The sequence below is a fragment of the Lactuca virosa genome, chromosome 7, assembly GCF_052849685.1.
Source record: "Lactuca virosa cultivar CGN04683 chromosome 7, Lactuca_virosa_CGN04683_v6, whole genome shotgun sequence".
NCBI classification, from domain to species: domain Eukaryota; kingdom Viridiplantae; phylum Streptophyta; class Magnoliopsida; order Asterales; family Asteraceae; genus Lactuca; species Lactuca virosa.
The window spans coordinates 28,323,520-28,340,843 of record NC_136432.1 but is presented as its reverse complement, the minus strand read 5'-3'; the positions used below and the strand labels follow the sequence as shown (position 1 = coordinate 28,340,843).

The 17,324-nt window shown below is 38.7% G+C and overlaps 1 protein-coding gene and 1 pseudogene across 2 annotated transcripts; both read right to left on the bottom strand.

The window, feature by feature from the left end:
• Positions 1–509: 509 nt before the first annotated feature.
• Positions 510–1,754, bottom strand: LOC145126488 (uncharacterized). Its single transcript, XM_079061848.1, has one exon. It carries the CDS (start codon positions 1,752–1,754, stop codon positions 510–512), a length of 1,245 nt encoding a protein of 414 aa, XP_078917974.1.
• A 12,516-nt stretch (positions 1,755–14,270) lies between these two features.
• On the bottom strand, positions 14,271–16,961 carry LOC145125832 (uncharacterized; annotated as a pseudogene). The gene is made up of 4 exons (XR_013716166.1): positions 16,342–16,961; positions 16,112–16,261; positions 15,461–16,017; positions 14,271–14,982 (listed from the first exon to the last, which is right to left on the bottom strand). The product of XR_013716166.1 is annotated as an uncharacterized LOC145125832 (transcript).
• Positions 16,962–17,324: the final 363 nt, after the last annotated feature.

The following is a 17,324-nucleotide window of genomic DNA, read 5'->3' as shown; positions in this document are numbered from 1 at the left end:
AAACTTTTACACCATGTCGTGGAATATCGCGGTTATACATCTTTGAAAAGTCGCAGGTGCATTGCATAACCCAAAAAGCATGCGTCGATAGGCAAAAGTCCCACTTGGGCAAGTGAAAGTCGTCTTTTCTTGATCAATTGGGTCAATGGGTATTTGAAGTAACCTGAAAATCCATCTAAGAAACAGTAATAGCTATGAACAAATAATCGTTCAAGCATTTGATCAATAAAAGGAAGGGGAAAGTGGTCTTTACGAGTAGCATCGTTTAGCTTTCGGTAATCGATGCATACTCGCCAACCGATTATCGTTCGAGTTGGTATGAGCTCGTTCTTCTCGTTTGTCACTACTGTCATCCCTCCTTTCTTAGGCACCACTTGAACAGGACTAACCCATGGACTATCGAATATGGAATATATGATCCACGCATCTAAAAGCTTGACCACCTCCTTCTTGACCACTTCTTGCATGTTTGGGTTCAACCGCCTTTGATGTTGCACTACCGGCTTTGCTCATTCTTCCAGGTTGATCTTGTGAGAGCAATAGGAAGGACTTATCCCTTTAATATCAGTGATTTTCCATGCAATGACATTCTTTCTCTTCTTTAAAACTCGGACTAACTCTTCCTTTTCAGATTTGGTGAAGTCAGAAGATATAATTACAGGTTTTTGTTCACCTTCTTCAAGAAATGCATAATCCAAATGATCAGGTAAAGCTTTCAGCTCTGATTTCGTGTTTTGTACGCTGAACACATATTGTCCAATGAGGGGACTCGTCGAGTCCAGGCCAAAATCTCCGTCTGATCGCGATTTCTCACATTGACTCGTCGAGTCAGTGACTGCGACTCGGCGAATCGGACTTTCTGCACTTCTGATTAATTGATTGTATTCAGCTTCTTCGAGTAGTCTCTCTATCTCCATCAGGTCTCTTTCAGCATCAAAATCATCGTCAAAGGCAGTGGTATACTTGCTTGGCTTGTCTTCTTCCCATTCGTCCATTAATTCTTCAAACATATCAACCGAAAATGTCGTGTCATCACTATATCTTGCATGCTTCATGGTTTGATCAACTCCAAATGTAACTGATTCGTCTCCCACCCGAAGGGTAAGTTTAGAATCTCGCATATCTACTATAGCACTTGCGGTATTTAGGAAAGGTCTTCCAAGTATGATTGGGACTTGAGGATCCGCTTCCATGTCTAGTACTATGAAGTCCGTGGGGAACACAAACTTATCAACTTTCACCAATAGGTCCTCGCATACCCCCCTTGGAAATGTCACCGTTTTTTTCGCTAAGTGAATTTCCATTCGAATTGCCCTTGGCTTCGGAAGGTCTAATTTCTTAAAGAATGAATATGGCATAAGGTTAACACTTGCCCCCGAATCAGCCAATGCATGAATAGTTGATAAATTTTCGAATTGGCAAGGCAAGGTCAAACTACCCGGGTCATCCATCTTCTTAGGTAGTTTGTTCAACATGGCGGCTGAACAATTTTCATTGAGAACCACCTTCTTCACCTCTTCCATCTTCTTTCTATTTGTAAGAAGCTCCTTTAAGAATTTGGCATACTTGGGCATTTGTGCAACTGCCTCGATGAAGGGCATATTAATTTGAAGGGCTTTTATGTGTTCCAGGAATTTTTGATAATCAATATCGTGCTTATCTTGTCTAGCTCGGCCTGGAAATGGCAATGGAGGTTGATATGGTTTAATAGGAGGTTTATTTTTCTGTTCAGGCGGGGGACTCGTCGAGTCCATGTCTGCGACTCGGCGAGTCGATTCGGGTTCTTGCGATTTTTGGTTTTCTGACTCTTCCTCTTGCACCAATTTAGGATCTTCTTTCTAAATAGGGGCCAAATGAGTAATTGTCTTCCCACTCCTAGTTGGCACGATGTTTATATGTGTGCCTTTCGGATTATTTTCGGTATTACTAGGAAGTCTACCCGGTTGTCTTTCGTTCATTTGTTGTGCAAGTTGGCCTAGCTGCTTTTCCATGTTGAGAATGGAGGCTTGCTGATTCCTAAGCACAACTTGTTGATCTTTCATCATAATTTGGTGCTCTCTCAACATGTTTTGTTGATCTTTTATTGCAACATCGGTATCGTTATGCCTTTTCTCGGATGCGGCTACGAATCTTGTAAGCATATCTTCCAAATCTGATTTCTTTTCTTGCACCGACTCCTCCTTTTGATAAAAACCTCTTGCTTTTTGCTTATACTTTTCCTCCTTCGCCTTCTTGTACTCATCATAAGGTAGCCATTCTTTCTTGGGTTTTCGCCAATCATCATCATATCTATCACCACTTGAATAACACACTTGGGCTTTCTGATTCCCATTCTCATCAAGATCACAGTCTTTAGTAAGGTGAGGCCCTCTACAATTATCACATCCCACTCTAATGGCATGGATGGATTGGGCCATCTTAGTCATTCTTCGATCCATGTTCTCCAATTTTGCCATCATTGCTGCCATGTCATCGGAAATAGAGTTCACCATCCCTCGACTTGGGTCATTCCTTGGGTTATGATATTCTCTAGAGTGCTTAGAGAATTCTTCAATTAGTTCTTTTATAGTCGCGGGTGCTTTCTTCGTGAGTTGTCCTTGCGAGTCAAGGAGCTGTCTAGTTGTCACATTCACTCCATCATAGAAAATGGAGACTTCTTGCTGCCTGTTTAGATCATTGTGTGGACAGTTCCTCAACAAGCTTTTGTATCTTTCCCACGCCTCATAGAGTGACTCGCCTGGTTGTTGCTCAAAATTTGCAATGACGTTCTTTAACTTTGCTATTTTTGAGGGGGGGGGGGGGAAATTAATCAATAAATTTTTCTCGCATCTTATCTTCCCATCAAATGTCACCTTTTGACACAGGTTCATCAACGAGAATGACCCAGAAGTGTTGTTATTTGCGTTTGCGTTAGACATCTGAAATAGAAAGGAAAAAAGTTTGATTAGAAATGAATCCCTAATTAAACACCCAAATGAGAAATTAGGGCTAGGACCCAACAATATTATTTACAACTTAGAAAATGGATGCCGTAATCTAAAAGTAAATAATTTGAAGGTAAGTGATTGATGATTCACTAATTTTCACCACGAAAAACAAAAAGAGATTAAGTTTTAAATGTATTTGAAAATTCCTAGATTTCTTTTGAGATTCATTGAACATTTCAATCGCATGTTTAAATCTCGATATGCACTTCAAATTTGCGACTGGGATGTCGAGGATCGCAAACAAGTTGTGAATAACCATGCGAATCAACATGGTGCACCCAATGTCTCTATCACCTAATCAATGTACCGGTTAGCCACGCACGCTCCATTGATCTATGATAAGCATCGAGCCACCCTTTGTCACCAATGTCAATCCCAAATTAGTGTGCCGGTTAGCCACGCACGTTTCACTAACGTTTGACAGGGGTACAAAGTGTAATTCCATGGAATAGCATCATTTTCACATTTTACCCTAAAGTAACTAAGATTGAGAATTTATAAAACAATGTAGTTACTTTAATATTTTCATTATACTTATAATGAGGAATTAAGTGCCCTATCCTATCCGTTCGGCTAACGACCCTCCACCAGTCAAGCAAGCGGTAGGTGTGAGTGTACACCCATTAAGCGCCATTTTATAGGCAGCAACTTTATACCCACCTTATAGACTGACTTCGTGAATGAGGCCTACTAGCGATAAGACTAGCTTATTCTTATATATATATATATATATATATATATAAATCTTGTAATAGATAAAGTATAAGATTGAATTTTAAACTTGTAAAATTCTAAGGGTTGAAATTTAAAATTTTCAAAATTAAACTTATAATCAAAAAATTAAATTTCAAAACTTGAGGGCAAGTTTTGAACTTTTCAAAACACAAGAGATCAAATAACAAATAATATAAATCAAACAATTAATTTAGTGATTATCTATATTTGACCCAATTCAATTTCTTGCAAGATAAGTTACCCAATTAATTCAAATAATCAATTTTAATCATATAAGGAATTTATTATCTAATCAATTGGTTATAATCTTGTGTTTTGGCAAGGATAATCTTTCAATAACAATAAAATTCGAATTTTATCAGTTAAAAACATATAAGACAATTATTCTTCACCAAAACAGCAAGAAATCTCGAGATATCCTCTGTCTGAGTCCCAAACTCGCCGAGTAGCAATCTGAACTCGCCGAGTCCAGATACTGACTCGCCGAGTTGGTTCGGGCAGAGGCAAGAAAATCGTTTTTCAGCAAGAATTCGACAATTGCATCACATACAACAGAAACCAATCAAGGCTCTGGTATCACTGATGGGTTTTATGCATAAGAACAATCCTATGTGCTCATACAAACCCTAATGCTTGAATCTAGGTTTCTCTATTGTACATGCAATGAATCCAAGACTTACAAACCCTAATCTAGCATACATAATATCAAAATTAACATATAACATCAGATCTAGATGTTTGCCTCTTAGAATAGTAGCTTGAATCTTCTTCTCTTGAGCTTAGAATCACAATTGTAATTCCTCTAATGGATCACAAACACCACACAAGCAAGAAGGCAACTTTGAGAGAGAGGAGGATGCTAATTTTCGGCCTAGGGTTTTCTCTTGGGAACAAGTGGCCGAAAATTGGATGCAAGGGTCTCTATTTATACTATAGGCTGCTAGGGTTTCAGTCTAAACCCTAATGGACAGCTTAATGACCAAGCAGCCCAAGGAACCTTCTGGAATAGGGCCCTTGGACGAAAATATGATGATCCTTCATCATAATTTCGTTCCCCCTTAGTCCATTAGGTTTCCCAACCCAAAACTCAACTATCACACACTTGACAGTTTAAGTCCATTTATTTAATTAATCTCTTTTAGTCACCAAATTAATTCCTAATTAATTTATGACTAATACTAATTAAATAAATATGATTTCTCTTTTAATATATTATTCTTATAATATATTAATAAACCATAATATCCTCTCTCTTTCCTTAAATTACCTTGTCACAACCCAAAAGGACCATGCATAACCGAGTCAAGTACATACCAAATATAGTTACGGGCTTAGACACTAATCCAACAGTTGTGTGATATGTGTTTCAGGTACTTCTCAGGATCGCGGGAAGGTGCCGACTTGATTATACACACTTGTTCAAGACTATGTTGAGGATTCTGGGATACTATCAGTTGTTTTGTTAATTTGTAATTTTGACAAATGAGACATTATGATTTTCAGAAGATGTGATATGGAGTTTTATGAGATTTAAAAATGAAAATTTTGTTTGAAAATTTACTGAAAAGCGACACTTAAACAACAAGGGATCAAATGTGAAATTTTGATTAAGTTAAGGGCTAAAATGATAATACCTGATAATCGGATGTTACACCAGAGTTCCTACAAAGTCTTCATGAAGCCTTAAGATATGTCCAAGATGGTGGAAATAGAAGGCAACCCCGATGTGGTGAACATAGGGTTGTGGAAGAATTCAAGGTGTCCGAATTTGTTGGTGGAACTGATCCTGAATGCTACCTAGAGTGGGAAAGGAAGACTGAAAGAATGTTTGAGTTCAAGGAAGTGGATGACGAAAAAAGCTAAGTGGTGGTTCTTCATTGTTCTTTGAAGGCCTAAAGACCAAGAGAACCCGTGAAGGCAAAGAAAATATTTGTTCTTGGCTTTATCTAAAATTAAAGCTAAGAAAAAGATATGTTCCTTCTACTCATAGAATTGCCACTTACAAGAAGATTGCTGATTTGAGGCAAGGAAAAATAAGTGTTAGAGAATACATTGATGAATTTGAAAAGTTGTCCTTGATGGGGGATATTGAAGAAGTTGAAGAACAAAAAATGACTCGTTTTCTCAAAGGGTTGAACTACAACATTGCCAATGTTGTGGAGTTGTATCCTTAGGCTAATTTTGGAACTCTTTGTGTCTTATATTTGAAGTTGGAGGGACAAGCCAAGGCACATTATGGTGGAAGTTCAAGTCTTGAAAATTCAAAGTCTAGGTCATGGTCCAAAGCCGAGTCTAGCAATAGACAAAATTATGTTTCTACTCCTTCTGGTTCTAGTAGTGTTCCCATTGCTCCTAAACTTACTAGTGGTACCAAAGAAACTAGTTTGGTGAAAATTAGATGTTTCAATTGTCAAGGTTTTGGTCATTACCAAAATGCTTGTCCAAACAAAAGGGTGATGACTTTAAGGGAGGCCATTGAATGTCGTGAAGAGTTGGAGGAAGAAGAGAGGTTGGCGTTTATTTTTCATGATACACAACAAGAAAAGGAAGAAGAAGAGGAGGTAGAGTATGAAGCACCAGTGTATGATACAGTTTTGGTACTTATAACCCTTAAAACTCAAGGGGTTCAAGCCATGGATGATATGGATCAACGAGACCAATTGCTTCACACCAAATGTTTGGTTAGAGACAAGTGGTGTAGTTTGATTATTCATGGTGGAAGTTGTACCAATGTTGATTCAAATGAAATGGTGACCAAATTGGGTTTGTCTTAGTATGCATTTAGAATTATAATTTATTCATAATTACAGAGCAACTCGACGAGTTGGTAGCCCTAGACTCGTCGAGTAGAGATTTAATCAGGCCACGTATTTTAGGAGACCTACTCGTAGAGTTGGGAGACGTCAACTCGACGAGTAGGCTGGCAGATATGAAACACTAATTTCGGGGGTTTGCACCCTATTTAAACACCTTAACCACAAGGTGTTGGTCTCATTTCCAGCCTCCACTGTCCTAACCCTAGATATCGAAACCCTAATGCTTTTGTGAGTGTTTGTGAGCCAATTTAAGTGTTTTAGTGTGTGGTTGAAGCCATTGGAAGAAGGAAAAGCTTGAGGACACAAGAAGGAGTTGTAGATCCAAAATCCTTGCCTCATCCACGACATTTTTCTGGTATAAAGCTTGAACCTTCCCTTATAGTTGTTTAAATCTTCTTTTAGGGTTATTTTGCTTGGCTTTGGTCCTAAGGATATGATTCTTGGGATTTAGACGTCCCAAGTGAAGAACACTTTAGATCTAAGGTCTTGAGGGGTTTTCATGGCATAAAGGTGCCAACTATATGACCATGGAAGTCCCATGCAACTTTTAGACCATCATTTTGGTCTTTTAAAGCTTCTAATGGCCATGCATGAGGATAAAGTTTAAGACTTTACGCGATCGTTTAGTCCCTAGAGTCCACATCTATGACCTCATGGTTTATCTTGTAGTTTTGGTTGGCTTTGGATCAATACCTTGGCCTTTTGGGTTAGGGTTAGAGCTTATTACTTCTAGAGTGGGTTTTAATGGGTAAAGTTGGAAACTTTACCCTCCTAAATGTATTTTTGGCCCAGATCTGGAATATGGGACTTAGATTTGAAGAATAATGGTTGAATGGATTAAGAAGGGTTAGCAGACTGAAGAACTCGACGAGTTGAATGGAAGTGTCCCGATTCTGTTAATAAGGAAGAACCCGACGAGTTGGATTGCGAAATCACAATTCTGTGATTCATAGAAACTCAGCGAGTTGAAAGGTAACTCGACGAGTTGAGTCAACTCGGAGCGTTGACTTCGACTTTGACCTTGACTTTGACTATGACCATAGTTGACCCTAAGGGGTTATGAGTATGAATTGGTATCTAAGGGGTTGTTCTGTTTAGGGGTTTGAGTAGAGCTGATTCCGGAGCGGAGACGTTTCAGCTAGCATCCGACATTTGAGGTGAGTTTTCCTCCTGTAGGAACGGGTCGAAGGCACTAATGCCGGCCCATATGTATGATTGTATGTTCCGGATTTCGATCTGATGTCGGGCGGTGCCCGAGGAATGTTTATATGCTTTCTGAACTACGGTTCGATGCCGAGCAATGCCCGAGGAATGTTTATATGCTTGATGTCTTCGTGATTCTTTCATGTGTCTGTTTTTATATGTTTTCCGGACTAAGATTCGATGTCGGGCGGTGCCCGATGAATATTTATATGCTTTCGGGATTTCGATCCGATGTCGGGCGGGGCCGATGAATGTTTGTATGCTTATGTTATGTGATTATTATATGTGTATTGTTGATATGTTTATATGCATGCCGAGATCAGCCCGATGTCGGACATTGTCCGATGCCGGGCGGGGCCCGATGCCGGACATGGTCTGATGCCGGGCGGGGCCCACGATATGCTTATATGTGATTATGTGATTATGTTTATGGTATGTGGTAGTTTGGGGAAGCTCACTAAGCTTTGTGATTACGGTTTTCAGTTCTGGTTTCAGGTACTTCTGGTAGCAAAGGGAAGAGCTCGGAATGACTGCATTGCACACACCATGATGATTAGCCTGGGATGTTTGCTCTGATGTTTTGATTTGGAAACTCTGATAATAGTGTTTTGAGATACTTTGACTTATGTTTGATGGAATGTTTTGATAACTATGGTTTATTTAATAATTAAAAATGAAATTTTTGGGACCGTATTTTATGAGTGTTACAAGCTGGTATCAGAGCCTTGGTTTGAGTGTTTCGGGCACACTCTCGGGTGTGTCTGAACTCAAACTGAGGACTTGGTATGAAAATTTTCACAAGAAAATCATTTTTATAAAAGGGATTTTTAAAAGAGAAAAGGGTGTGGTGCATGCAATCAGTCGAGCTCAAGTAATTTCTCCCAAATTACGCATACAAGTTTATATTATGATTTAAAATGTGAATATGTGAACTGCATGCTAGATTAGGGCTAAGGATCTACGAAGAATGCCTTGTATGCCTACTGTATGAGCTTATAGAACTGCATGCTAGTACTGATTAGTCAGTGATATGATGGCCTGATTAAGATATGCTTGGTTTTGGTTACTCAATGCTCGAATGCTCCTTGCTTTGTGCTTTTAGGAGTCCTATATATCTTTAACTAACTAGAAAATGGATACACTAAGTTACATATTACGAGGACTAAATAATTTCAGAAGGTTAGGTCTAGCCCTACTGCGCAGCTCTTGTCTGAGTCCAACCGTTGTAGGGTAGGACCTATCATTCGAAGATCTATCTGGTCTTAGTAATATGTAATGATATTCGCGAGTTAGTTAGAGGAAGATACCAGGGACTTCTTTATGCAGCTCATGGCAGAGGGTGGGTTGGAGATTACCCTAGGATAATCCTAGGATGAGATTAACTCAAAGAGCAGTAGTAGTGAAAGGGACTTGGTGGAGTCAACGAAATTCTTGAGGAAATTACGGATAGATGTGGAAGGTAGTATGGGCCCGTACTACTGAAAGAAGAGGATCCGTACTCGAGACAAGGAAAACTGAGATAAAACCAGCGAACTTGTAGTATGTGTGTGATCTCTCGAGTTATGATGAGTATTCTAATAATTGTTATGGTGTATTTTCAGAATGGTGACACTATGTACTAGACCAATTTGGCAGTTCTGGCGCCGGTGAGGGATCAGGCTCGGGATCAGGAGTCGGGCAGTTCTATGATCAGATGAGGGAGTTCATTTCATCTGAGATTATGCGCAGTATCATGGACCAGACTCCTGTGATCTTCGGTACGGTCAAGGAGAGAATTTTGGAGATTCTTGATGAGAGGCTGAGTGCATTCCGCACCGAGATGGCGGCCATGATGGGGGCATGCATGTTGACATTCAAGGAGTTCCGAGCTTGTGGAGCTCCAGACTATCATGGGGCTCGGGATCCCATTGCTAGCAACAGGTGGTTGGCTGATGTTGCCAACGCTTTTCGCACAAGCCGTTGTCCTGAGGGGGACAAGGTCCGACTTGCTTCCTTCCTCATGAAGCACAGTGCGCATGATTGGTGTGAGGAGGTTGGGCATGCCATTGTAGATGATGGCGCTATTGATGCGATGAACTAGAGTGACTTATCGGCCAGGTTCAGGGCCGAGTTTGCACCAGTGATTGAGGTGCAGCAGCTTGCGCGGGAGTTCCAGGATGTCCAGCAGACAACTGAGACGGTGACTGAGATCACCGCCATGTTCAGAGAGAGGGCCCTTCTTGTTCCGCAGTACATGGCGGACAAGGAGATGAAAAATGCCCGATACCACTTGATGCTGAGGAGTGATATTCGAAAGTTTGTTAGCCGCTCCAACTGCAAGACGTTGGAGGATATGATAGCGAGGGCTCGGGAAAGGGAGCTGGATTGGGAGATGAGTAGGAAGAGGAAACCAGATGGGGTTCAGACATGTAGCTCGGACAAAAAGCCCAAGGTATCGGATTCTAGATCGAGGAGCTAGCAGGGCCGCAGCCGCTGTGGCAAGTGCCATCAGTACCACAATAACAGCTGCTCCGACAAGAATCTCACGACAAGAATCTCTAACAGCTGCTCCGACGACTCCCCAAGCTATCAGTACCATAATAACACTTAGTCAAAAAAAACTAATAATCCTTCTTAGGGTAAAATGACCATTTTACCCATGATCTAATTTGGCCAATACCTAAGGCCCAATCACCATAACATGAAAGGCCCAAATCTAAATGGTCTTCCCAAGCCCACTAGTGGCCCACCAATGGCCCAATTTTATAAATTGGGCCCAACTCCTCAAATGGACCTTATCTAAAGCCCAACATACTCTTGGCCCAAAATAAATAATTTTTGATGGCCCATTATGGCCCAAAAGGCCCAATACCATAAATCTCAATTCTAGGCCCAGAGGCCTTACTCCACATTGGGCCATGAGGCCCAACCATCCAGGCCAAAACTTCTAAGGCCCAAAAACCCATATTCGCCAATCTGTATACGTACGCGCGGCGTACCTGGCACGTAGACCAGGCATACGCTGGCTTTGACCAGAAGCAGGAAGTTCACCCAATACGCGCAGCGTACCAGGGTGTACACCCAGCGTACTGGCCAACTTCCTGAAGACTCATTTTGTGACTTAATACATTAAGTCCTAACTTTCAAAACATAGATCCAGGTCCTTTAAGACGTCCTAATCCATAAAGTTACAAACTTATGTCTTTTCATGCATAGATGGGGGTTAAAACATGAATTAAGTCCTTAAACCAACTTTGTGACCATTAAACACTTGCATGGTTGTAGCTTAACCATCAAGTTCCGATTTTTATGAATCTAAATGCTTCCAAGAGCTCAAAAGGACAGCTATTATGGTATGGAACTACCAAGACACAAGAAACCTCAACAATGGAGTCCAAAAGTGACATAAAACACCCCAAAATCAAATTTAAGCATGCATTAGCCAAGTAGAAAGCTTTATACCTCCAATGGGTCAGAAATGATGCCAAACTTCTGGATCTACAAGCCCTTTCCAAGCTCTTGCTCCTTCTTTAAACTCCTTGTTCTTCAAAATCACCAAAGTTACACCAAAAACTCAAAGTAAGCTCCAAAATACAAACAATAGGATTAGGGTTCGAGTTGGGCACTAAGAGGCAAGGGAGGCTGAGAGGATAAGGACTTTGAAGATTATAAGTTGTTTAAATAGGGTGCACACCCTAAATTTTTAGGGTTTGCATCTGGCCACCCTACGCCCAGCGTAGGCTTGGGTACGCCCATCGTACGCATGGGGCTCCCCCGATCCGCGCCTCATATGTGTACGCCGTGCGTACACCTTGTACGCCCAGCGTACGCTTTGCCCCAAAAATACTTAATAATTAAACTTGAATAAAAGCAATACAATACCTGATAAATCCCGGGCGTTACATAAAACATGTCTAAAAGTACTCAATTTAGCCAACCACTTCAATAGGGGTACTTACATTTCACTTACAAGATTGTTGCAACACTTTTGAGAGAGAAACAACTCCACTTCAATTGCAGCTTTCAATAAAGCATATACTGCTACATGTAAAGCAATAATGAGTTTGAATATAAAAAGGGCGTTGATATTTTTTTTCTAGTTTTTACAGCATACATGATGTGCATGATATGCCGTGTTTTATGCTTTGCATGTACATATACTCCAGTCCTTGCATTAGATAGCTCAAGACCATTTCTAGCTAATTGTAGATTTTGAATCGCAAGGGAAAAGCTTCTGGATGATTCATGTAATACCCATATAAGATGATTAATACCATTGAGTCACTTATATGTACGATGAAGAAACATAGAAAATAAAGCGCACAAAACTTTAATCATAAAAAAAAAAACTAAATTCGATTTTACTAACGTCATGTAAATCAGAAGAAGAAATTTAAATACACTAACCTGAAATCAAATTAAGCAAATATTCTTCAAATAGATAATGGTTTGCATAATATAAAGATGAATTCTTGTCACACTCGATATAAAATACAAAGGAAATACATAAAATATATATATGCAAAACCTTGATCCCCTAGCAAATCGATTTGAATTTTGAAGAGGATTAACTTGCTGGTTTGTTGCCTAGTAAATCATCTATAATGAATTGGGTGTATTTTCAAATAAAATCATAAAGTATTACTTTCATGCGGGTAAAATCACAAACGCTTATTGTGCAGAATAGCTGAAGCAATTTATCAAACACTTGGTGTGTTGAAATTGAAGCAATTCATCGAAGACATATATGAACCAAAACAGGTGCAGAAAAGCTGAGATTTTCACATACACATTTCCTTCGACAACAAAAGAATGTCTTCAGTTAATACATGTATTTTTCGCTTTGAATTTCTTGACGAATCGGCAAACAAACACTGAAGAGGGGAGAGATATAAGATGAACAGTTTAAAATGTTTCAGAACCATAGCCTCCTCCATAACAACGGATTTGAAATTTCTTGCGAGATTTGAGTATTCTAAATTTGAATCGGTATCTTGTTTTCGAAAGCAAGTTTGCAAAATTGCAGGAAACTGGTGCGTGATTTGGAGAATAAACATTTTAAATGACAGGGGCAAATTTGATATTTCACTTTGAAATTCTATGGGTTGAATAGATGCCACATGGCAAAAAAAAAGTGTCTTTTATTAGTGAGGGAGATTAGAATTTAGACTGATTCATGGCCATATTTTATGGTGACATATAAACATGAAACATGAAACCATTTTTTTCGGGCTTTAACAAAATGGTCACAAGTAGTACTAGGATTTGACAAAAAGTAAATCGATAAACTTTGATTTGACATACAAACATGAACTCGCACGAGACTTTGATTTGACAAAAAGTAAATCGATAAACTTTAGCAATATTATTTTATTCTTTGCATATACTAATTTAGATAGAATTTGTATTGGTTCTCACATAATATAACTCGATAACAATTCATGAGACCACTTTTCTTTGTATCAATGATTATATATAGCAAGTCACGATGAGATGATCATGAGTGCAAACGGAATGCCAAAGATAAATACCACTTTTTGAGTTGTCAATCGATGAACTCAGAAGAATATTTAGGTCATATACTCACGGTATTGTAAGGTTTTCTAGAACTTGTTCTTGTTAATGATCATATACATTTTGTACTTCCATTTTTAACGAAACTAATGGCCAAAGCTTCATTCTTAGTTTCAACTCTCTTTTCTTGTTTGACAAATTTTCATCATTGTTTACTATTGTCCTTTCAAATCCCCATAATTTATGATGATTTTGAGTTTAATTGTCATTAGAAGAAACACACAAACACCCAAATTTTACGAAACCTGTAACCTATAATAGAAAGTTACATTTGCTAGCTAATTGTAACTTGTTAAATAAGAGCATGTCTTTCTCTTTTGAAGAACATCCGCAATGCATGGTTTAATGGAAGAGTTACATGAGGTGGAATGTGTAGTTGACATTCAATGGATTAAACTCAATCATTGTTGGATGTCATATTGTCGTCCAATGGATATGGAGTTAAATGGTCTTTGAATTCTTCCATGAGAAAAATGAAACTATTTTAAGTTTAAAATAAATGTCCGTTTGAACTTTTGTATGCATTGTAGGAAAAAATGTTAGAGTTATATAAAAGGTAGAATGATATTGACAATCTTTTAGACTCTATAGAGTTCAATACGACATGGATGCCTAAAAACAATCAACTACATGGTTGAACTAGTTTTTTTTACCCCTATAATAAGTTAGACGAATAATTTGTACCTCAATGCAGTTTAGAGTTGTAACTATTAACAAAATGTTAATCTTGTTAATCCAATAAGGTTAAACCGAAGATAGAGAGGTTGTTGGGAAGATTGTATAAAGCGTCATCGACTTAAAATTAGAGTAGATCAATTTGTTTGTAATTGCCATTTCTAAAAAAAAAACCCGAAACAAATTACGAGAATAAAACAACAATAAACATATATAATACACATTTATTGACATATGATAGAGCGTCTTGTTATTTAAAAGGGATAATGAAGTAAGCATTCAAGAGCTAGGATATTCAAAGAAGAACAACCAATTAATTAAGAATCAAACAAAAGAACGGGTATTTGGAACTTGAGAGGGCTGTATGTGGTGCTGCATTGCTTGGGGTGAGTCAACATCAGGGGTAGGCAGTATTGAAGCTATAGCCTTCTTTGGTCTTCTCAAAAAGGCTTCAATGAGCAATTTATAAAGATGTATGTATGAGCACACAAACACAGTGACTGGGAAGAAGGAATCATGTACAACATAATGTTTTTCCAATGTCCCTGCTCACTACTAATGGTTAGGATAAGCGTGGCAGCAAAAGCTATCATCATCATTGACACAGAGAGTATCAACACCGTGAGGCCTATGAGTAGTTTATTATGAAGTGAGTGCAGGAAGTCATTTAACCGAAAGGAAAATGTGAGGATGGAAAGAAATATGATAACCGATGTCAAAGAACATGCGAGTGAAAGTGCATCAGCTAGCGCAAAGACTATAAACAACGGTTTGCTCTTCAGAAGTGGATAGCCTGTGTTTTGATTTGGGCCTCCAGGTACAGTGTAAGCTGCAGCAAAGGCAACTGTGGCAATTAGCACAGCCACAATGGAGCAGTGTTCAGCTGTGCTTTTCATCCATGCTTTGGCATCAACTTGAAGCAGTGCATTGCTCTCAATGAATAGTTGTTCTGCAGTCACACCCCTCTCATTCACCTGCAAGGTTGCTTGGATGGTACAAATATCTTTCACTCTCTGGATGAAACAAGAAAAATATGTCAGAAAGGTTAGCGTATATGATAATACAAAATATTCATATCATACCATTAAGCCTTCATTTGTTACGTAATATAGAAGATGCATGACATGATATTATCGGACTCGTAATGGGACTTTGTAAAAGAAATTATTGTTCAACCCAAAAAATGGGACAAAGACTATTCTCATATCATCATTCTACTTTTCATAAACCTCTATCCTCTATTTATTTATTTATTTTTCTTACGATCAATAACTCTACAAAGTTAAATTAAACATAATTAAAAAACACAATTTATTACAAAAACAAGTTATTACATTTATTTAAGGGTTAAAAAGTTCTATTTCATATCCATTGGAGTTCAATAATCGAGATTAATTCATTGAATGAATGCCAACTAGATTTAACTCAATCAACTTTTTCATTAAAATTAAACTATATGGTATCGATGCCTAAAGGAGAAAATTTCATTACCGAGAATAGAAGTAAATCATCTCGTAGTACGATAGCAGGGCTTCTGTTGTCCTGTTCAGCTTTCGGATCTTTAACTTTGATGCCTACCATGTGCATTATCGAGTTGCCTTGTTTGTCAATCTTCCCTCTTAGCTTCCTCAAGGAATACTTCATATTGACCACAAGTTTATAGATCTCCATTCTTCGATATTGAATTGCTACATGCAAAATGTCACGCCCGTCCTTATCAATATGCTCAACCGCCTGAGGGTACACTTGCAGTATTTTCTTTACAATCTCTGTACAACCCGATTTTGTGGCTAAAATCAATGGAGAGACGGGGGTGTCGATGATAATCTCTAGAGAATGGTTTTCTGAAGGCATAGTATCTCCTCCATATTTGTGGAGCTTAGTTCTGTTCTGATTTGGCATTGGTTCTGATTCTTCCCATGAGGTATCATTTTCGATCAAGAGGGTTGCAAGTTCCTTTGCGGATTCACTTTTGAGCTTTTGTTTCTTAAGTTTTTTCAAGATAGGCACTCTACTGGCTCTTTCTTTCGGATCGATCAAATCAATGACTGAGAAACAAAACTCCACAAGTTAAAAAGTGTTAATTATGATATGATTAACTAGTAGACTGCAGACTTGATGACCGAGTAAAGTATGTCATACTCTTGCATATAAAACGCTTGAAGAAATTCGCTTCAAATCCATGGTTGAATACTGATGGCTTGCAGGCAAGAAGTTGAAGAGCAGTCATCCCGTCTCCATCTTCTTCGCCGATCAACATTGGATAAGTTTTAGCAATATCAAGAGCCAAAGCTGTGTACATTCATATATTAGACATTAGGGTTGGAGGAAACTTTCCAAAAAAAAAAAAACAAAGAACCTCAGACACTTACGGAAGTTCTCACTATGAATTGCAACGTGAAGTATAGTTGCCTTATTATTTCTTTGAAGAAAATCCATCAAGTCTGTAGCCTCTGCTGGAAACCTCCTGTTCATTTCCGCTTGGAGAAAATAGAAAATCTTGGACTTGCCATAACGGGCAGCACGGAAAAGAGGCGTCTCTCGGAGGTTATCGGTCATGGCGAGCAAAGTGGGAGCCCGGCGCAGCATCTCAACAGCAGCCTCGACTGTGTCATTGTTGGTGGCTGTGGAATGAAGAATGGTCTTTCCGGCTTCATTTTGTACAGTGAGTATGTTGGGTTGGTCTTCAGGTAGCATTCCGAGTAGTTGAAGAACAAGCTTATTACGCTTGTGGTAACTGGCGATGTGGAGAACAGTGTCATCATGTATGGTTAGCTTGCGCAGAGGGCCATCTAGCAAGGTTTTGCATATATGACACACCTTGTCATCATCTCCTTTAGACAGAGCTTCATACAGGGAAGCATTAATCCTTCTATAATCTGTATGTGTCATGTTATCAGCCATTTAATACACAACGGATGACCTGAATGTTATGGGCTACTCTAAATTTCACAAAGTTTGAATACCATTTAAAGTACTTCATGCATAAAGTTACTTGAGAGAGCAGCAAGAACTTGGAATTAATTAATTAATACTTCAGTCTTAGGTTTTCACAGGTACCTCTTCCGTCTGCTTTCATGACGTTGTTTCACTTTAAAGAAGATAAAGAGATAAATTAAAGGAAAACAAGTCTTGCATATCTGTAGATGCTTAAAAACTTAAATATTACTGCAGTGGAAAGGGATCAATGTGATTATCGTTGATTAGTGCTTTATAGCAAAGGTCATAAATCAAGAAGCATAATTAAATTGGTAAAAGAAATGGCAAAATGAAACACTTTCCCCTTTTTAGAATCAAAGGTAATCATATATGCTATATATCTTTGATATAGAGTAGTTAATTAATTAGATGGTGC

Bases quoted from the DNA above. Each gene is read 5' to 3' on its own strand.
- LOC145126488 (XM_079061848.1), bottom strand. From the start codon at position 1,754: ATGGACTCGACGAGTCCCCCGCCTGAACAGAAAAATAAACCTCCTATT.